We start from the raw sequence: 22,500 nt of genomic DNA on the forward strand, positions 1-22,500 counted from the left end.
TCCTATAGGTTCACACCAAGCCTGTTCCTGGAGAACTACCTCCTATAGGTTCACTCCAAGCCTGTTCCTGGAGAACTACCATCCTATAGGTTCACTCCAAGCCTGTTCCTGGAGAACTACAGTCCTATAGGTTCACTCCAAGCCTGTTCCTGGAGAACTACAGTCCTATAGGTTCACTCCAAGCCTGTTCCTGGAGAACTACAGTCCTATAGGTTCACTCCAAGCCTGTTCCTGGAGAACTACCATCCTATAGGTTCACTCCAAGCCTGTTCCTGGAGAACTACCATCCTATAGGTTCACTCCAACCCTGTTCCTGGAGAACTACACTCCTATAGGTTCACTCCAAGCCTGTTCCTGGAGAACTACCATCCTATAGGTTCACTCCAAGCCTATTCCTGTAGAACTACAGTCCTATAGGTTCACTCCAAGTCTGTTCCTGGAGAACTACCATCCTATAGGTTCACTCCAACCCTGTTCCTGTAGAACTACAGTCCTATAGGTTCACTCCAACCCTGTTCCTGGGGAACAACCCTCCTATAGGTTCACTCCAAGCCTGTTCCTGGAGAACTACAGTCCTATAGGTTCACTCCAAGCCTGTTCCTGGAGAACTACCATCCTATAGGTTCACTCCAACCCTGTTCCTGGGGAACAACCCTCCTATAGGTTCACTCCAACCCTGTTCCTGGAGAACTACAGTCCTATAGGTTCACTCCAACCCTGTTCCTGTAGAACTACAGTCCTATAGGTTCACTCCAACCCTATTCCTGTAGAACTACAGTCCTATAGGTTCACTCCAAGTCTGTTCCTGGAGAACTACCATCCTATAGGTTCACTCCAACCCTGTTCCTGTAGAACTACAGTCCTATAGGTTCACTCCAACCCTGTTCCTGGGGAACAACCCTCCTATAGGTTCACTCCAAGCCTGTTCCTGGAGAACTACAGTCCTATAGGTTCACTCCAACCCTGTTCCTGTAGAACTACCATCCTATAGGTTCACTCCAACCCTGTTCCTGGGGAACAACCCTCCTATAGGTTCACTCCAACCCTGTTCCTGGAGAACTACAGTCCTATAGGTTCACTCCAACCCTGTTCCTGTAGAACTACAGTCCTATAGGTTCACTCCAACCCTGTTCCTGGAGAACAACCCTCCTATAGGTTCACTCCAAGCCTGTTCCTGGAGAACTACAGTCCTATAGGTTCACTCCAACCCTGTTCCTGTAGAACTACCGTCCTATAGGTTCACTCCAACCCTGTTCCTGGAGAACTACTGTCCTATAGGTTCACTCCAAGCCTGTTCCTGGAGAACTACCATCCTACAGGTTCACTCCAACCCTGTTCCTGGAGAACTACAGTCCTATAGGTTCACTCCAACCCTAATCTAGCACACCTGATTCTAATAATTAGCAGTTCATTTTTTTTAAATCAGGTTGAAGTGAAAACCTACAGGAGGGTAGCTCTCCTGGAACAGGGTTGGAGAGCCCTGGCTTGGGAAAGGGGATTTAGGGAACAAGTGTCTATGGGGCAGGGCTATGGGAAGTGTCTATGGGGTAGGGCTATGAGAAGTGTCTAAGGGGCAGGGCTATGGGGTAGGGCTATGGGAAGTGTCTATGGGGCAGGGCTATGGGAAGTGTCTAAGGGGTAGGGCTATGGGAAGTGTCTAAGGGGCAGGGCTATGGGAAGTGTCTAAGGGGCAGGGCTATGAGAAGTGTCTAAGGGGCAGGGCTATAGGAAGTGTCTAAGGGGTAGCGCTATGAGAAGTGTCTAAGGGGTAGGGCTATGAGAAGTGTCTAAGGGGCAGGGCTATGGGAAGTGTCTAAGGGGCAGGGCTATGGGGTAGGGCTATGAGAAGTGTCTAAGGGGTAGGGCTATGAGAAGTGTCTAAGGGGCAGGGCTATGGGAAGTGTCTAAGGGGCAGGGCTATGGGGTAGGGCTATGGGAAGTGTCTAAGGGGCAGGGCTATGGGGCAGGGCTATGAGAAGTGTCTAAGGGGTAGGGCTATGAGAAGTGTCTAAGGGGCAGGGCTATGGGGCAGGGCTATGAGAAGTGTCTAAGGGGCAGGGCTATGGGAAGTGTCTAAGGGGTAGGGCTATGAGAAGTGTCTAAGGGGCAGGGCTATGGGAAGTGTCTAAGGGGCAGGGCTATGGGGTAGGGCTATGGGAAGTGTCTAAGGGGCAGGGCTATGGGGCAGGGCTATGAGAAGTGTCTAAGGGGCAGGGCTATGAGAAGTGTCTAAGGGGTAGGGCTATAGGATGTGTCTAAGGGGCAGCGCTATGAGAAGTGTCTAAGGGGTTGCGCTATGAGAAGTGTCTAAGGGGCAGGGCTATAGGATGTGTCTAAGGGGCAGCGCTATGAGAAGTGTCTAAGGGGTTGCGCTATGAGAAGTGTCTAAGGGGCAGGGCTATGAGAAGTGTCTAAGGGGCAGGGCTATGGGAAGTGTCTATGGGGTAGCACTATGAGAAGTGTCTAAGGGGCAGGGCTATGAGAAGTGTCTAAGGGGCAGGGCTATGAGAAGTGTCTAAGGGGTAGGGCTATGAGAAGTGTCTAAGGGGCAGGGCTATGAGAAGTGTCTAAGGGGCAGGGCTATGGGGCAGGGCTATGAGAAGTGTCTAAGGGGCAGGGCTATGGGAAGTGTCTAAGGGGTAGGGCTATGAGAAGTGTCTAAGGGGCAGGGCTATGGGAAGTGTCTAAGGGGCAGGGCTATGGGGTAGGGCTATGGGAAGTGTCTAAGGGGCAGGGCTATGGGGCAGGGCTATGAGAAGTGTCTAAGGGGCAGGGCTATGAGAAGTGTCTAAGGGGTAGGGCTATGAGAAGTGTCTAAGGGGCAGGGCTATGAGAAGTGTCTAAGGGGTAGGGCTATGAGAAGTGTCTAAGGGGTAGGGCTATGGGGTAGGGCTATAAGAAGTGTCTAAGGTGCAGGGCTATGAGAAGTGTCTAAGGGGCAGGGCTATGGGGCAGGGCTATGAGAAGTGTCTAAGGGGCAGGGCTATGAGAAGTGTCTAAGGGGTAGGGCTATGAGAAGTGTCTAAGGGGCAGGGCTATGAGAAGTGTCTAAGGGGCAGGGCTATGAGAAGTGTCTAAGGGGTAGGGCTATGAGAAGTGTCTAAGGGGCAGGGCTATGAGAAGTGTCTAAGGGGCAGGGCTATGGGGTAGGGCTATGAGAAATGTCTAAGGGGTAGGGCTATGGGAAGTGTCTAAGGGGCAGGGCTATGGGGTAGGGCTATGAGAAATGTCTAAGGGGTAGGGCTATGGGGTAGGGCTATGAGAAATGTCTAAGGGGTAGGGCTATGAGAAGTGTCTAAGGGGCAGGGCTATGGGGTAGGGCTATGAGAAATGTCTAAGGGGTAGGGCTATGGGAAGTGTCTAAGGGGCAGGGCTATGAGAAGTGTCTAAGGGGCAGGGCTATGAGAAGTGTCTAAGGGGCAGGGCTATGAGAAGTGTCTAAGGGGCAGGGCTATGAGAAGTGTCTAAGGGGCAGGGCTATGAGAAGTGTCTAAGGGGCAGGGCTATGAGAAGTGTCTAAGGGGCAGGGCTATGAGAAGTGTCTAAGGGGTAGGGCTATGAGAAGTGTCTAAGGGGCAGGGCTATGGGAAGTGTCTAAGGGGTAGGGCTATGGGGTAGGGCTATGAGAAATGTCTAAGGGGTAGGGCTATGAGAAGTGTCTAAGGGGCAGGGCTATGGGAAGTGTCTAAGGGGTAGGGCTATGGGAAGTGTCTAAGGGGCAGGGCTATGAGAAGTGTCTAAGGGGCAGGTCTATGGGAAGTGTCTAAGGGGCAGGGCTATGAGAAGTGTCTAAGGGGCAGGGCTATGAGAAGTGTCTAAGGGGCAGGGCTATGAGAAGTGTCTAAGGGGCAGGGCTATGAGAAGTGTCTAAGGGGTAGGGCTATGAGAAGTGTCTAAGGGGCAGGGCTATGAGAAGTGTCTAAGGGGCAGGGCTATGGGAAGTGTCTAAGTGGCAGGGCTATGAGAAGTGTCTAAGGGGCAGGGCTATGAGAAGTGTCTAAGGGGCAGGACTATGAGAAGTGTCTAAGGGGCAGGGCTATGAGAAGTGTCTAAGGGGCAGGACTATGAGAAGTGTCTAAGGGGTAGGGCTATGAGAAGTGTCTAAGGGGTAGGGCTATGAGAAGTGTCTAAGGGGTAGGGCTATGAGAAGTGTCTAAGGGGCAGGGCTATGAGAAGTGTCTAAGGGGCAGGACTATGAGAAGTGTCTAAGGGGCAGGGCTATGGGAAGTGTCTAAGGGGTAGGGCTATGGGGTAGGGCTATGGGAAGTGTCTAAGGGGTAGGGCTATGGGGTAGGGCTATGGGAAGTGTCTAAGGGGTAGGGCTATGGGGTAGGGCTATGAGAAGTGTCTAAGGGGTAGGGCTATGAGAAGTGTCTAAGGGGCAGGGCTATGAGAAGTGTCTAAGGGGTAGGGCTATGAGAAGTGTCTAAGGGGCAGGGCTATGAGAAGTGTCTAAGGGGTAGGGCTATGAGAAGTGTCTAAGGGGCAGGGCTATGGGAAGTGTCTAAGGGGTAGGGCTATGGGAAGTGTCTAAGGTGCAGGGCTATGGGGTAGGGCTATGGGAAGTGTCTAAGGGGTAGGGCTATGGGGTAGGGCTATGGGAAGTGTCTAAGGTGCAGGGCTATGAGAAGTGTCTAAGGGGCAGGGCTATGAGAAGTGTCTAAGGGGCAGGGCTATGGGGTAGGGCTATTAGAAGTGTCTAAGGGGTAGGGCTATGGGGCAGGGCTATGAGAAGTGTCTAAGGGGCAGGGCTATGAGAAGTGTCTAAGGGGCAGGGCTATGAGAAGTGTCTAAGGGGCAGGACTATGAGAAGTGTCTAAGGGGCAGGGCTATGAGAAGTGTCTAAGGGGCAGGGCTATGAGAAGTGTCTAAGGGGCAGGGCTATGAGAAGTGTCTAAGGGGCAGGGCTATGAGAAGTGTCTATGGGGCAGGGCTATGAGAAGTGTCTAAGGGGCAGGGCTATGGGAAGTGTCTAAGGGGCAGGGCTATGAGAAGTGTCTAAGGGGCAGGGCTATGAGAAGTGTCTAAGGGGCAGGGCTATGAGAAGTGTCTAAGGGGTAGGGCTATGAGAAGTGTCTAAGGGGCAGGGCTATGAGAAGTGTCTAAGGGGCAGGGCTATGAGAAGTGTCTAAGGGGTAGGGCTATGAGAAGTGTCTAAGGGGCAGGGCTATGGGAAGTGTCTAAGGGGCAGGGCTATGAGAAGTGTCTAAGGGGCAGGGCTATGAGAAGTGTCTAAGGGGCAGGGCTATGAGAAGGGGTTCGCACCTCAACACACTTCTTCAACCCCGAGGCGGCTGCGTAGTGCAGCGATGTATTCTTCTTGTTGTCAGTGGAGTTGACGTTGGCGTTCTCATACTCTCCCTGGTCCAGCTTGGCTCCGGTCCATTTCAGGATGATCTGGAGACACTCTGCCCTCTTCATCTCGTCCAGCTCTGGCCGGGCCAGCCGCGGCTGCAGAGGCCCCTCCCCCATTAGGATCTGGGGGCCCATACAGAGGAGATGGAGGGACGTCTCATTGTGAACGTTACGCTTGTTGGGGTTGCCGTCCTTACTGAAGAGAAAGGACCTGGTGGAGAGGGGAGGGGGGGGACATGGTTTACTTGGTACTAATATGACCGTTTTGAAAATTTCACCATCACCCTTAAAGGGATTGTTCAGGATTTTGGCAATGAGGCTCTACGTCTACTTCCCCAGATTCAGATGAACTTGTGGATACCATTTTTGATGTCTCTCCATCCAGTATGAAGGAAGTTAGAGGTAGTTTCACTTTCCAATGCTAACTAGTGTTAGCGCAATGGCTGGAAGTCTATGGGAACGGCTAGCATGCTAGCACTCAGACTATTTTACTATAGTGAAGTCATATTTGATGTGTATATACAGTATATATATACACAGTGGGGCAAAAAAGTATTTAGTCAGCCACCAATTGTGCAAGTTCTCCCACTTAAAAAGATAAGAGAGGCCTGTAATTTTCATCATAGGAACACTTCAACTGTGACAGACAAAATGAGAGAAAAAAAATTCCAGAAAATCACATTGTAGGATTTTTAATGAATTTATTTGCTAATTATTTATTTGCAAACACACACACACACACACGAGACTCGTAAATAAGACTAGCCTATTAGAATCTTTATCTGACTCCATAATGAAGAATAGCAATATACAAAAGACTACAGTTTTATTTGACCTTTAATTTGACCTTTATTTAACCAGGTAGGCTAGTTGAGAACAAGTTCCTATTTACAACTGCCACCTGGCCAAGATCAAGCAAAGCAGTGTCGACACAAACAACAACAACAACAAGAGTTACACATGGAATAAAACAAACGTACAGTCAATAACACAATAGTTGAGTTACAGCAACAGACCATGAAGAAATGTCTGAACCCGAATTCTAAATACAAGTGTATTTAATGACTTTGTCAAATGAATGGATTTACATACAAGGGCATAAAGCTTCACTTACAAGGCGTTAACAAGCATTACAAGGCATTATTCTAAGCATGGTCGGAGAGAGCTGAAGAATGCCAGAGCCCAGAGGTCACGGGAGCGATGAAGTAACAATGGCTCGTGCCAGGGCCCAGAGGTCATGGGAGAGATGAAGTAACCATGGCTCGTGCCAGGGCCCAGAGGTCATGGGAGAGATGAAGAAACCATGGCTCGTGCCAGGGCCCAGAGGTCACGGGAGAGATGAAGAAACCATGGCTCGTGCCAGGGCCCAGAGGTCACGGGAGAGATGAAGAAACCATGGCTCGTGCCAGGGCCCAGAGGTCACGGGAGAGATGAAGAAACCATGGCTCGTGCCAGGGCCCAGAGGTCATGGGAGAGATGAAGAAACCATGGCTCGTGCCAGGGCCCAGAGGTCATGGGAGCGATGAAGAAACCATGGCTCGTGCCAGGGCCCAGAGGTCACGGGAGAGATGAAGAAACCATGGCTCGTGCCTGGGCCCAGAGGTCACGGGAGAGATGAAGAAACCATGGCTCGTGCCAGGGCCCAGAGGTCACGGGAGAGAAGAAGAAACCATGGCTCGTGCCAGGGCCCAAAGGTCACGGGAGAGATGAAGAAACCATGGCTCGTGCCAGGGCCCAGAGGTCATGGGAGCGATGAAGAAACCATGGCTCGTGCCAGGGCCCAAAGGTCACGGGAGAGATGAAGAAACCATGGCTCGTGCCAGGGCCCAGAGGTCATGGGAGAGAAAAAGAATGAGTGTTGGTTTCTCACCACAGCAAGTCAGGAACATAAGAGAAAGAACAATGAATCTAAGACACCTTCATAACATCTGAGTTGTTTGGATTCAAATTCTGACTTGTTGACCAATAGTATTACTGTAAAAGTTAACCTCAGATATCAGACCAATAGGATGTAACCTCAGCTCCTCAGAGGGGGTTGGAGAGATCAACACAGAGAATACTGAATTCCTAAGAGAACACAGAGAATGTTGAATTCCTAAGAGAACACGGAGAATGCTGAATTCCTAAGAGAACGAAGAGAATGCTGAATTATTAAGAGAACGAAGAGAATGCTGAATTCCTAAGAGAACGAAGAGAATGTTGAATTCCTAAGGGAACGCAGAGAACGTTGAATTCCTAAGAGAACGCAGAGAACGCTGAATTCCTAAGAGAACGCAGAGAATGCTGAAATCCTAAGAGAACGCAGAGAATGCTGAAATCCTAAGAGAACACAGAGAATGCTGAAATCCTAAGAGAACGAAGAGAATGCTGAAATCCTAAGAGAACACAGAGAATGCTGAAATCCTAAGAGAACGCAGAGAATGCTGAAATCCTAAGAGAACGCAGAGAATGCTGAATTCCTAAGAGAACACAGAGAATGCTGAATTCCTAAGAGAACGCAGAGAATGCTGAATTCCTAAGAGAACACAGAGAATGCTGAATTCCTAAGAGAACGAAGAGAATGCTGAATTCCTAAGAGAACACAGAGAATGCTGAATTCCTAAGAGAACACAGAGAATGCTGAATTCCTAAGAGAACACAGAGAATGCTGAATTCCTAAGAGAACGCAGAGAATGCTGAATTCCTAAGAGAGAGCAGAGAATGCTGAATTCCTAAGAGAACGCAGAGAATGCTGAATTCCTAAGAGAACGCAGAGAATGCTGAATTCCTAAGAGAACACAGAGAATGCTGAATTCCTAAGAGAACACAGAGAATGCTGAATTCCTAAGAGAACACAGAGAATGCTGAGTTCCTAAGAGAACACAGATGATAGTCTTGCATCCAGTTGATAAGAAGAGTCCCTTCAGGGACTGCCCTACATCATGACCACCTGACTGTCTGAAAGTGGGGGTGCAATTGTCTTTAAAAATTATAATATAATTAAAACATTTTAAATGTATTCATTTTAAACCATATTTCTGAACAGAACACACCTATTTTTCTTAGGTTCTGCCACTAATTATATTGAACTCGAGTACTCAAATAATAAAACATTTAATGGTGCCTTTATCTAGGCCTATAAGCCAACAGAGCTCAACAATGCCTAATGTATCATAACCATCACAGATAACAAATCATAAAAATCGCTACATTTCCTCATATATACAGTGCCTTCAAAAAAAATATTCACACCCCTGGACTTCCTCCACATTTTGTTGTGTTAAGCCTGAATTTAAAAAATTGATTAAATTCAGATGTTGTCATCACTGACCTACACACAATACCGCATAATGTTGAAGTGGAATTTCACCCATTAATTATGAATGAAAAGCTGAAATGTCTCGAGTAAAGAAGTACACAAACCCCTTGTTATTACAAGTCTAAATAAGGTCAAGGAGTAAAACTTTGCTTAACAAGTCACATAATAAGTTGCAATTTCAAGCACAAAGACGAGGGAGCTTTTCCAATGCCTTGTAAAACACGTAGGCCTATGGACCAGCAGAGTCAACATGTAGACCTACGGACCAGCAGTGTCAACATGTAGGACTACAGAACACTAGAGTCAACATGTAGGCCTACGGACCAGCAGTGTCAACATGTAGGACTACAGAACACTAGAGTCAACATGTAGGCCTATGGACCAGCAGAGTCAACATGTAGACCTACGGACCAGCAGTGTCAACATGTAGGACTACAGAACACTAGAGTCAACATGTAGGCCTACGGACCAGCAGAGTCAACATGTAGACCTACGGACCAGCAGTGTCAACATGTAGGACTACAGAACACTAGAGTCAACATGTAGGCCTACGGACCAGCAGAGTCAACATGTAGACCTACGGACCAGCAGTGTCAACATGTAGGACTACAGAACACTAGAGTCAACATGTAGGCCTACGGACCAGCAGAGTCAACATGTAGACCTACGGACCAGCAGAGTCAACATGTAGGCCTACGGACCACTAGAGTCAACATGTAGGACTATGGACCACTAGAGTCAACATGTAGGACTATGGAACACTAGAGTCAACATGTAGGACTATGGACCACTAGAGTCAACATGTAGGACTATGGACCACTAGAGTCAACATGTAGGACTATGGACCACTAGAGTCAACATGTAGGACTATGGACCACTAGAGTCAACATGTAGGCCTATGGAACACTAGAGTCAACATGTAGGACTATGGAACACTAGAGTCAACATGTAGGACTATGGACCACTAGAGTCAACATGTAGGACTATGGAACACTAGAGTCAACATGTAGGACTATGGACCACTAGAGTCAACATGTAGGACTATGGACCACTAGAGTCAACATGTAGGACTATGGACCACTAGAGTCAACATGTAGGACTATGGAACACTAGAGTCAACATGTAGGACTATGGACCACTAGAGTCAACATGTAGGACTATGGAACACTAGAGTCAACATGTAGGACTATGGACCACTAGAGTCAACATGTAGGACTATGGACCACTAGAGTCAACATGTAGGACTATGGACCACTAGAGTCAACATGTAGGACTATGGACCACTAGAGTCAACATGTAGGCCTATGGAACACTAGAGTCAACATGTAGGACTATTGGACCACTAGAGTCAACATGTAGGACTATGGACCACTAGAGTCAACATGTAGGACTATGGAACACTAGAGTCAACATGTAGGACTATGGACCACTAGAGTCAACATGTAGAACACTAGAGTCAACATGTAGGACTACAGAACACTAGAGTCAACATGTAGGACTATGGACCACTAGAGTCAACATGTAGGCCTACGGACCACTAGAGTCAACATGTAGGCCTACGGACCACTAGAGTCAACATGTAGGACTATGGACCACTAGAGTCAACATGTAGGACTATGGAGCACTAGAGTCAACATGTAGGACTATGGAGCACTAGAGTCAACATGTAGGACTATGGAACACTAGAGTCAACATGTAGGCCTACGGACCACTAGAGTCAACATGTAGGCCTACGGACCACTAGAGTCAACATGTAGGACTATGGACCACTAGAGTCAACATGTAGGACTATGGACCACTAGAGTCAACATGTAGGACTAATGGACCACTAGAGTCAACATGTAGGACTATTGGACCACTAGAGTCAACATGTAGGACTATGGAACACTAGAGTCAACATGTAGGACTATGGAACACTAGAGTCAACATGTAGGACTATGGAACACTAGAGTCAACATGTAGGACTATGGACCACTAGAGTCAACATGTAGGACTATGGAACACTAGAGTCAACATGTAGGACTATGGACCACTAGAGTCAACATGTAGGACTATGGAAGACTAGAGTCAACATGTAGGACTATGGAACACTAGAGTCAACATGTAGGACTATGGACCACTAGAGTCAACATGTAGGACTATGGACCACTAGAGTCAACATGTAGGACTATGGAACACTAGAGTCAACATGTAGGACTATGGAACACTAGAGTCAACATGTAGGACTATTGGACCACTAGAGTCAACATGTAGGACTATGCACCACTAGAGTCAACATGTAGGACTATGGAACACTAGAGTCAACATGTAGGACTATGGACCACTAGAGTCAACATGTAGGACTATGGAACACTAGAGTCAACATGTAGGACTATGGAACACTAGAGTCAACATGTAGGACTACGGACCACTAGAGTCAACATGTAGGACTATGGACCACTAGAGTCAACATGTAGGACTATGGAACACTAGAGTCAACATGTAGGACTATGGACCACTAGAGTCAACATGTAGGACTATGGAACACTAGAGTCAACATGTAGGACTATGGAACACTAGAGTCAACATGTAGGACTATGGACCACTAGAGTCAACATGTAGGACTACGGACCACTAGAGTCAACATGTAGGACTATGGACCACGAGAGTCAACATGTAGGACTATGGACCACTAGAGTCAACATGTAGGACTATGGAACACTAGAGTCAACATGTAGGACTACGGAACACTAGAGTCAACATGTAGGACTATGGACCACTAGAGTCAACATGTAGGACTATGGAACACTAGAGTCAACATGTAGGACTATGGACCACTAGAGTCAACATGTAGGACTATGGACCACTAGAGTCAACATGTAGGACTATGGAACACGAGAGTCAACATGTAGGACTATGGACCACTAGAGTCAACATGTAGGACTATGGAACACTAGAGTCAACATGTAGGACTATGGACCACTAGAGTCAACATGTAGGACTATGGACCACTAGAGTCAACATGTAGGACTATGGAACACTAGAGTCAACATGTAGGACTATGGACCACTAGAGTCAACATGTAGGACTATGGACCACTAGAGTCAACATGTAGGACTATGGAACACTAGAGTCAACATGTAGGACTATGGAACACTAGAGTCAACATGTAGGACTATGGAACACTAGAGTCAACATGTAGGACTATGGACCACTAGAGTCAACATGTAGGACTATGGACCACTAGAGTCAACATGTAGGACTATTGGACCACTAGAGTCAACATGTAGGACTATGGAACACTAGAGTCAACATGTAGGACTATGGAACACTAGAGTCAACATGTAGGACTATGGACCACTAGAGTCAACATGTAGGACTATGGAACACTAGAGTCAACATGTAGGACTATGGAACACTAGAGTCAACATGTAGGACTACGGACCACTAGAGTCAACATGTAGGACTACGGACCACTAGAGTCAACATGTAGGACTATGGAACACTAGAGTCAACATGTAGGACTATGGACCACTAGAGTCAACATGTAGGACTATGGAACACTAGAGTCAACATGTAGGACTATGGACCACTAGAGTCAACATGTAGGACTATGGACCACTAGAGTCAACATGTAGGCCTACGGACCACTAGAGTCAACATGTAGGCCTACGGACCACTAGAGTCAACATGTAGGACTATGGAGCACTAGAGTCAACATGTAGGACTATGGACCACTAGAGTCAACATGTAGGACTATGGACCACTAGAGTCAACATGTAGGCCTACGGACCACTAGAGTCAACATGTAGGCCTACGGACCACTAGAGTCAACATGTAGGACTATGGACCACTAGAGTCAACATGTAGGACTATGGAACACTAGAGTCAACATGTAGGACTATGGAACACTAGAGTCAACATGTAGGACTATGGAACACTAGAGTCAACATGTAGGACTATGGAACACTAGAGTCAACATGTAGGCCTACGGACCACTAGAGTCAACATGTAGGACTACGGACCACTAGAGTCAACATGTAGGACTATGGAACACTAGAGTCAACATGTAGGACTATGGAACACTAGAGTCAACATGTAGGCCTACGGACCACTAGAGTCAACATGTAGGACTATGGACCACTAGAGTCAACATGTAGGACTATGGACCACTAGAGTCAACATGTAGGACTATGGAACACTAGAGTCAACATGTAGGACTATGGACCACTAGAGTCAACATGTAGGACTATGGACCACTAGAGTCAACATGTAGGACTATTGGACCACTAGAGTCAACATGTAGGACTATGGAACACTAGAGTCAACATGTAGGACTATGGAACACTGGAGACGAAGCGAATTAACGTTGGCTTCAAGAAAAAAATTAACATTTTTTTTCTGAGCACATTCCACCAAATCATTTTCCTGTATTTAAATATATTAAAAAAGGTGACAGGGGTAGAAATGGCTTATTTGGTCGAGATATTACATACCAAAGCAGAGATGTTTTATCGAGGTACAAATATCCTGTGCTTTTAAATGTTTTCATTGCCAGTAGGCGTATACAGGCGACATCGTAACCGCGAAGCGCATATTGGGGCTCAGCCAGGACTGTTACTTTAGTAACTGAATGAAAACATTTTAAATAATGTGATTTAACCGATTGATGTAGGGGTAAAATAGATAGCAAAAAAAAAGATAAAATCATGCTTTATATTTTTTTATATATACAGGTTTAATCATGTGGTATTAAGGTCTAGTGAATATTTCTCAGTATCTACTTGAGAGCTACTCATTGACGGCCCCCGAGCTACCAGACACACAGTTTTATACTGTGGTACAACCTTTGGTAAGCTGATGGAAGGCTACTCTTGAGTCAATGGGAGAATCTCAAATGCATTCTCAAAACCCATTGGATGTGAAAGCCAGAGGTCCCTTCCTTCTGACCTTTCTCCTCCAAATCAAAGGTTTTGAGAAGGAAGTGAGGAGAGAGGACATGAGCAAATTGAGATTCTCCCACTGACTCAACAGTAGCCTCCCAGAGGCTGTGGACACAGAGAAACCGCAGCCCGTAACTCATCATGGTTCGGCAAAGTGAAATATCAATTTGTTCGTGATTCATGGGGGGGGGGGGGGGGCGTCGGTCAGAGTAGCAATCCTGTGGGAACAGTTAACAGACAAGATGGCGGTTGTTCTCCACAGTAATGGTTAGGCCAGGGGCTAATGTCAACTCCACTGTTGTTACGATGAAAACACTCTTATCTGACTTTAACCGTTTGACTCATTTATCCTCTCTACGGTCTAGAAAACCCCCCCTCATGTCCACAGTCATAACCAACCACCGTCTACAGAGGACCACTGCCACTAGTATCGATGGCCGACAATCGATTACAAATAACAGCATAGAATTAAACGTCTCTCTGGGCGTGTGATGAACTCAAAAGAGTGCTGAAGCAGGAGTACACACAGCTACTCTGACAGGCTCAGCCAATAACACCAAGTCTGTGTATGTAGGCTGCCTGGTCAAAAGAAGTGTACTACGTAGAGGATAGGAAGCCATTTGAGACACATCCACAAGTAAAAATGACAGTATGATGAAGAACGCTGGAAAAATCAAGTCTCCGTGTCAATGTAGTTCGCTGCAAGTTGTCCTAGAGAAATAACACACACACACACACACACAACACCGTATTAAACCTTCATATAATGTATAGCACTAAGTAGTAGCTAAGTAGTAGCTAAGTAGTAGCTAAGTAGTAGCTAAGTAGTTGCTAAGTAGTTGCTAAGTAGTAGCTTTCTAGAAACTGGTACCCTGATACAGAACTACATGGTGTTGAAATCATTCAGAAAATGTTACATTTAATGGAATATTATTTAACTAGGCAAGTCAGTTAAGAACAAATTCTTATTTACAATGACGGCCTACCGGGGAACAGTGGGTTAACAGCCTTGTTCAGGGGGGCAGAATGACACATTTATACCTTGTCAGCTCGGGGGATTAGATCTAGCAACCTTTCGGTAAACTGGCCCAACGCTCTAACCGTTAGGCTACCTGCCAAACGCTCTAACCACTAGACTACCTGCCCAACGCTCTAACCGCTAGGCTACCTGCCCAACGCTCTAACCGCTAGGCTACCTGCCCAACGCTCTAACCGCTAGGCTACCTGCCCAACGCTCTAACCGCTAGGCTACCTGCCCAACGCTCTAACCGCTAGGCTACCTGCCCAACGCTCTAACCGCTAGGCTACCTGCCCAACGCTCTAACCGCTAGGCTACCTGCCCAACGCTCTAACCGCTAGGCTACCTGCCCAACGCTCTAACCGCTAGGCTACCTGCCCAACGCTCTAACCGCTAGGCTACCTGCCCAACGCTCTAACCGCTAGGCTACCTGCCCAACGCTCTAACCGCTAGGCTACCTGCCCAACGCTCTAACCACTAGGCTACCTGCCCAACGCTCTAACCACTAGGCTACCTGCCCAACGCTCTAACCACTAGGCTACCTGCCCAACGCTCTAACCACTAGGCTACCTGCCCAACGCTCTAACCACTAGGCTACCTGCCCAACGCTCTAACCACTAGGCTACCTGCCCAACGCTCTAACCACTAGGCTACCTGCCCAACGCTCTAACCACTAGGCTACCTGCCCAAAGCTCTAACCACTAGGCTACCTGCCCAACGCTCTAACCACTAGGCTACCTGCCCAACGCTCTAACCACTAGGCTACCTGCCCAACGCTCTAACCACTAGGCTACCTGCCCAACGTTCTAACCACTAGGCTACCTGCCCAGCGCTCTTACCACTAGGCTACCTGCCCAGCGCTCTTACCACTAGGCTACCTGCCCAGCGCTCTAACCACTAGAATACCATGCCGACCCCTCTAACCACTAGGTTACCATGTCGACCCCTCTAACCACTAGGTTACCATGCCGACCTCTCTAACCAATAGGCTACCTGCCCAGCGCTCTAACCACTAGGCTACCTGCCCAACGCTCTAACCACTAGGCTACCTGCCCAATGCTCTAACCACTAGGCTACCTGCCCAATGCTCTAACCACTAGGCTACCATGCCCAACGCTCTAACCACTAGGCTACCATGCCCAACGCTCTAACCACTAGGCTACCATGCCGAACGCTCTAACCACTAGGCTACCTGCCCAGCGCTCTAACCACTAGGCTACCTGCCCAACGCTCTAACCACTAGGCTACCTGCCCAATGCTCTAACCACTAGGCTACCTGCCCAACGCTCTAACCACTAGGCTACCATGCCCAACGCTCTAACCACTAGGCTACCATGCCCAACGCTCTAACCACTAGGCTACCATGCCGAACGCTCTAACCACTAGGCTACCTGCCCAACGCTCTAACCACTAGGCTACCTGCCCAGCGCTCTAACCACTAGGCTACCTGCCCAACGCTCTAACCACTAGGCTACCTGCCCAACGCTCTAACCGCTAGGCTACCTGCCCAACGCTCTAACCGCTAGGCTACCTGCCCAATGCTATAACCGCTAGGCTACCTGCCCAACGCTCTAACCGCTAGGCTACCTGCCCAATGCTCTAACCACTAGGCTACCTGCCCAACGCTCTAACCACAAGGCTACCTGCCCAACGCTCTAACCACTAGGCTACCATGCCGACCCCTCTAACCACTAGGCTACCTGCCCAACGCTCTAACCACTAGGCTACCTGCCCAACGCTCTAACCGCTAGGCTACCTGCCCAGCGCTCTAACCACTAGGTTACCATGCTGACCCCTCCTTTGAAGTGATCGCCTATCTGAACAGGCTGGGTCGGTAGAAGTAATATAACGGTAACCTTGGCTACCACCTGTCCAAATCATTTACAGATCTGTGCTTAGCTCAATGCAACAAGGAAGGAAGGATGAATTTCTAACGTATTGTAACAGAGTCCCTAGTGTTAGAGACTGGAGGAACTAGTAGTGGAGCCCTACAGTCCAGGTTTTAGTCCACTCCCTGTTTCAGTAGGATGTCTAACGTATTGTAACAGAGCCCCTAGTGTTAGAGACTGGAGGAACTAGTAGTGGAGCCCTACAGTCCAGGTTTTAGTCCACTCCCTGTTTCAGTAGGATGTCTAAGGTATTGTAACAGAGTCCCTAGTGTTAGAGACTGGAGGAACTAGTTAGTGGAGCCCTACAGTCCAGGTTTTAGTCCACTCCCTGTTTCAGTAGGATGTCTAACGTATTGTAACAGAGTCCCTAGTGTTAGAGACTGGAGGAACTAGTAGTGGAGCCCTACAGTCCAGGTTTTAGTCCACTCCCTGTTTCAGTAGGATGTCTAACGTATTGTAACAGAGTCCCTAGTGTTAGAGACTGGAGGAACTAGTAGTGGAGCCCTACAGTCCAGGTTTTAGTCCACTCCCTGTTTCAGTAGGATGTCTAACGTATTGTAACAGAGTCCCTAGTGTTAGAGACTGGAGGAACTAGTAGTGGAGCCCTACAGTCCAGGTTTTAGTCCACTCCCTGTTTCAGTAGGATGTCTAACGTATTGTAACAGAGTCCCCTAGTGTTAGAGACTGGAGGAACTAGTAGTGGAGCCCTACAGTCCAGGTTTTAGTCCACTCCCTGTTTCAGTAGGATGTCTAACGTATTGTAACAGAGTCCCTAGTGTTAGAGACTGGAGGAACTAGTAGTGGAGCCCTACAGTCCAGGTTTTAGTCCACTCCCTGTTTCAGTAGGATGTCTAACGTATTGTAACAGAGTCCCTAGTGTTAGAGACTGGAGGAACTAGTAGTGGAGCCCTACAGTCCAGGTTTTAGTCCACTCCCTGTTTCAGTAGGATGTCTAACGTATTGTAACAGAGTCCCTAGTGTTAGAGACTGGAGGAACTAGTAGTGGAGCCCTACAGTCCAGGTTTTAGTCCACTCCCTGTTTCAGTAGGATGTCTAACGTATTGTAACAGAGTCCCTAGTGTTAGAGACTGGAGGAACTAGTAGTGGAGCCCTACAGTCCAGGTTTTAGTCCACTCCCTGTTTCAGTAGGATGTCTAACGTATTGTAACAGAGTCCCTAGTGTTAGAGACTGGAGGAACTAGTAGTGGAGCCCTACAGTCCAGGTTTTAGTCCACTCCCTGTTTCAGTAGGATGTCTAACGTATTGTAACAGAGTCCCTAGTGTTAGAGACTGGAGGAACTAGTAGTGGAGCCCTACAGTCCAGGTTTTAGTCCACTCCCTGTTTCAGTAGGATGTCTAACGTATTGTAACAGAGTCCCTAGTGTTAGAGACTGGAGGAACTAGTAGTGGAGCCCTACAGTCCAGGTTTTAGTCCACTCCCTGTTTCAGTAGGATTTCTTCTGTTTGGTGTCTAATGAACTGCCTTTATAGGTGTCGGTGTCCTGCTATAGAACTACAGCGGTAGAGAGTGAAGGAGGCTTGTAGCTCAGTCTCAGGGTGGAACGTTTCTGTGACGTGTCTAACAGATGGTTCCTAGCAGGGGCAGATGGGACAGAGAGACACACAACACTCTTCCCCCCCCATCCTGGGCACAGAGAGCAGGGAATAGCTGCTACCACATAGGCTTCATACAACTAAACAAAGGTGCTTTAAACAGTTAAAAGGTGTTTTATATAGTTAAAAGGTGTTTTATATAGTTAAAGGTGTTTTAAACAGTTAAAAGGTGTTTTATATAGTTAAAAGGTGTTTTATATAGTTAAAAGGTGTTTTATATAGTTAAAGGTGTTTTATATAGTTAAAGGTGTTTTATATAGTTAAAGGTGTTTTATATAGTTAAAGGTGTTTTATATAGTTAAAGGTGTTTTATATAGTTAAAAGGTGTTTTATATAGTTAAAGGTGTTTTATATAGTTAAAAGGTGTTTTATATAGTTAAAGGTGTTTTATATAGTTAAAGGTGTTTTATATAGTTAAAGGTGTTTTATATAGTTAAAAGGTGCTTTATATAGTTAAAGGTGTTTTATATAGTTAAAGGTGTTTTATATAGTTAAAGGTGCTTTATATAGTTAAAGGTGTTTTATATAGTTAAAGGTGTTTTATATAGTTAAAGGTGCTTTATATAGTTAAAAGGTGTTTTATATAGTTAAAAGGTGTTTTATATAGTTAAAGGTGTTTTATATAGTTAAAAGGTGTTTTATATAGTTAAAGGTGTTTTATATAGTTAAAAGGTGCTTTATATAGTTAAAGGTGTTTTATATAGTTAAAGGTGTTTTATATAGTTAAAGGTGTTTTATATAGTTAAAAGGTGTTTTATATAGTTAAAGGTGTTTTATATAGTTAAAGGTGTTTTATATAGTTAAAGGTGTTTTATATAGTTAAAGGTGTTTTATATAGTTAAAAGGTGTTTTATATAGTTAAAAGGTGTTTTATATAGTTAAAAGGTGTTTTATATAGTTAAAAGGTGTTTTATATAGTTAAAAGGTGTTTTATATAGTTAAAAGGTGTTTTATATAGTTAAAAGGTGCTTTATATAGTTAAAGGTGTTTTATATAGTTAAAGGTGTTTTATATAGTTAAAAGGTGTTTTATATAGTTAAAGGTGTTTTATATAGTTAAAAGGTGTTTTATATAGTTAAAAGGTGTTTTATATAGTTAAAAGGTGTTTTATATAGTTAAAGGTGTTTTATATAGTTAAAGGTGTTTTATATAGTTAAAGGTGTTTTATATAGTTAAAAGGTGTTTTATATAGTTAAAGGTGTTTTATATAGTTAAAGGGTGTTTTATATAGTTAAAGGTGTTTTATATAGTTAAAAGGTGTTTTATATAGTTAAAGGTGTTTTATATAGTTAAAGGTGTTTTATATAGTTAAAGGTGTTTTATATAGCTAAAAGGTGCTCCACACAGCATAACCATAGTGGTGAATAACTCCCATTTGAAAAGCCATTGAAAACAAAGAGGGGAAAACAATCCCCATTTCTAATACTTGACAAGTCATCTTTTAAAAACAATCCCCATTTCTAATACTTGACAAGTCATCTTTTAAAAACAATCCCCATTTCTAATACTTGACAAGTCATCTTTTAAAAACAATCCCCATTTCTAATACTTGACAAGTCATCTTTTAAAAACAATCCCCATTTCTAATACTTGACAAGTCATCTTTTAAAAACAATCCCCATTTCTAATACTTGACAAGTCATCTTTTAAAAACGAACCGCTTAATTTAATCACTTTTTATTTTTATTTTTTTAAAGCATGTTTTCCTCTGTCTGTGCTTTGTTTGTGTGCAACTCGCTGCCACCATTTTGTCCTTAAGGGGATAATAAAAACCAACTGAATGTCATTTCCAAGTCGTCACGGTAACCTAAATGCTACTATCTCATCTGACTGGCTGTTGCTGGATAAATAAAAAAAAGTTTAAAACAAACGGTTAGATAAATACATTGAATTAGCGGTGAAACCAAAACAGGCCGTTTGTTGCTGGGTCCAGATAAAAGACATTCAGGACGACGCGTAAGGTTACGCAACAAAACTGCAGGAACACTCACCAGTGAGCCGACTGGGTACTGCAGGAACCCTCACCAGTGTCCTGCCTGGGTAATCTATGATAGAACACTCACCAGTGTCCTGCCTGGGTAATCTATGATAGAACCCTTACCAGTGTCCTGCCTGGGTAATCTATGATAGAACCCTCACCAGTGTCCTGCCTGGGTAATCTATGATAGAACCCTCACCAGTGTCCTGCCTGGGTAATCTATGATAGAACCCTCACCAGTGTCCTGCCTGGGTAATCTATGATAGAACCCTCACCAGTGTGCAGACTGGGTAATCTATGATAGAACCCTCACCAGTGTGCAGACTGGGTAATCTATGATAGAACCCTCACCAGTGTCCTGCCTGGGTAATCTATGATAGGACACTCACCAGTGTCCTGCCTGGATAATCTATGATAGAACACTCACCAGTGTCCTGCCTGGATAATCTATGATAGGACACTCACCAGTGTCCTGCCTGGGTAATCTATGATAGAACCCTCACCAGTGTCCTGCCTGGATAATCTATGATAGAACACTCACCAGTGTCCTGCCTGGGTAATCTATGATAGAACACAACTTGATTTCAGCAGCAGGTCCTTTTTTTCCTCCAAAACAGATGTATTATTTGACTAAAAACATTCATTTCAGACCTTGCTTACATTTGTATACGATCACATATAAACGAATACGTGGACACCCTTTCAAATTAGTGGATTCGGCTATTTCAGTCATACCCGTTGCTGACAGGTGTATAAAAAAAAATAAAAAAATCGAGCACACCGCCATGCAATCTCCATAGACAAACATTGGCAGTAGAATGGCTTTACTGAAGAGCTCAGTGACTTTCAACGTGGCACCGTCATAGGATGCCGCCTTTCCAAGAAGTCAGTTCGTCACATTTCTGCCCTGCTAGAGCTGCCCCCGGTCAACTGTAAGTGCTGTTATTGTGAAGTGGACACGTCTAGGAGCAACAACGGCTCAGCCTCGAAGTGGTAGGCCACACAACCTCAGAGAATGGGACCGCCGAGTGCTGAAGCGCGTAAAAATCATCTGTCCTCAGTCGCAACACTCACTACCAAGTTCCAAACTGCCTCTGGAAGCAACGTCAGCAAAATAACTGTTTGTCGGAAGTTTCATGAAATGAGTTTCCGTGGCCAAGCAAGCCGCACACAAGCCTAAGATCACCATTCGCAACGCCAAGCGTCGGCTGGAGTGGTGTAAAGCTCCAATGGAGTAAAGCTGGACTCTTGGAGCAGTGGAAACGCGTTCTCTGGAGTGATGAATCACCCTTCACCATCTGGCAATCCGACGGACAAATTTCAGCGTGACAATGCCCCCCCCCCTCCCCCCGTGCACAAAAGTGAGGACTAAACAAAAATGGTTTTGTCGAGATCGGTGTGGAAGAACTTGACTGGCCTGCACAGAGCCCTGACCTCAACCCCATCGAACACATTTGGGCTGAATTGGAACGTGAACCGCGAGCCAGGCCTAATCAATCGCCCCCTCAGCAATGTTCCAACATGAGTTGCCCTCTAAAACTTTTTTAGTGTATATTGTTTCTTTTGCTCAGAAAACTTGGGACAGACAAATAAAATCACGTTATGAAACCTTGCTATTACCTTTACCTTTATTTAACTAGGCAAGTCAGTTAAGAACAAATTCTTATTTTCAATGACGGCCTAGGAACAGTGGGTTAGGCCTGTTCAGGGGCAGGATGACAGATTTGTACCTTGTACCAGCTCTGGGATTTGAACTTGCAACCTTCCGGTTACTAGTCCAACGCTCTAACCACTGCCAGCCCCTATAACCCCCATCACACAGAGGGAAGCACATTTTCACTCTCTTTGTTAACTATATATATTTTCTCCCCAGTTTTCCATATTTCAGGTTATTAGACACATTTCAGATGACTTCATACAGTTAGATGGGCCAGAGGGTCAGGTAACACTGAGAGTATGTCCTCACCTGATGAGACGTGTCATGGCGTGCCTGGCGGCGTAGTGCAGAGGAGTGTTGTGCTGGTAGGGTTCGCCATATGAAGTGTTGGGGTCCAGGCTCTCTTTAAACTGGGGGCTCCCCTCATACAGCTGATAGGCCAGACCCTCGTCACCGTTGATCAGAGCCTTGCGGAATTTAGTGGCTGTGTTCCCCATCGCCCCTCAGACTCTACCAGGAGGAGCTTCAACCTGAAGGCGTTTGGTGATACTTCAACCTGACCAACTGCAGAAGGACAGCATATTGATGCTCCTGAGGGCAGACAGAGAGGATAGAGGGGAAATTACAGCCAAAGAAATGGAACTGGGCCTAAGGACAGACAGAGAGGAAATTACAGCCAAAGAAATGGTACTGGGCCTAAGGACAGACAGAGAGGATAGAGAGGAAATTACAGCCAAATAAATGGAACTGGGCCTAAGGACAGACAGAG

At 46.0% G+C, this 22,500-nt stretch overlaps 1 protein-coding gene across 2 annotated transcripts in view; it reads right to left on the reverse strand.

Moving 5' to 3' along the window:
• LOC110516483 (ankyrin repeat and IBR domain-containing protein 1) overlaps positions 1–22,500 on the reverse strand; it is a 63,218-nt gene that overhangs the window by 32,347 nt on the left and 8,371 nt on the right. For both annotated transcript variants that reach the window (XR_005034562.1, XM_036934898.1), the window contains exons 2-3: positions 22,041–22,322; positions 5,266–5,566 (exon numbers count right to left, since the gene is read on the reverse strand). Coding sequence is in view for 1 of the 2 variants with exons in the window: in XM_036934898.1 (XP_036790793.1) it covers positions 5,266–5,566; positions 22,041–22,228 (489 nt within the window). In the remaining variant the exon portion in view is untranslated. The remainder of the gene's footprint in view (positions 1–5,265; positions 5,567–22,040; positions 22,323–22,500) is intronic.

The sequence above is a fragment of the Oncorhynchus mykiss genome, chromosome 2, assembly GCF_013265735.2.
Source record: "Oncorhynchus mykiss isolate Arlee chromosome 2, USDA_OmykA_1.1, whole genome shotgun sequence".
Taxonomy (NCBI): domain Eukaryota; kingdom Metazoa; phylum Chordata; class Actinopteri; order Salmoniformes; family Salmonidae; genus Oncorhynchus; species Oncorhynchus mykiss.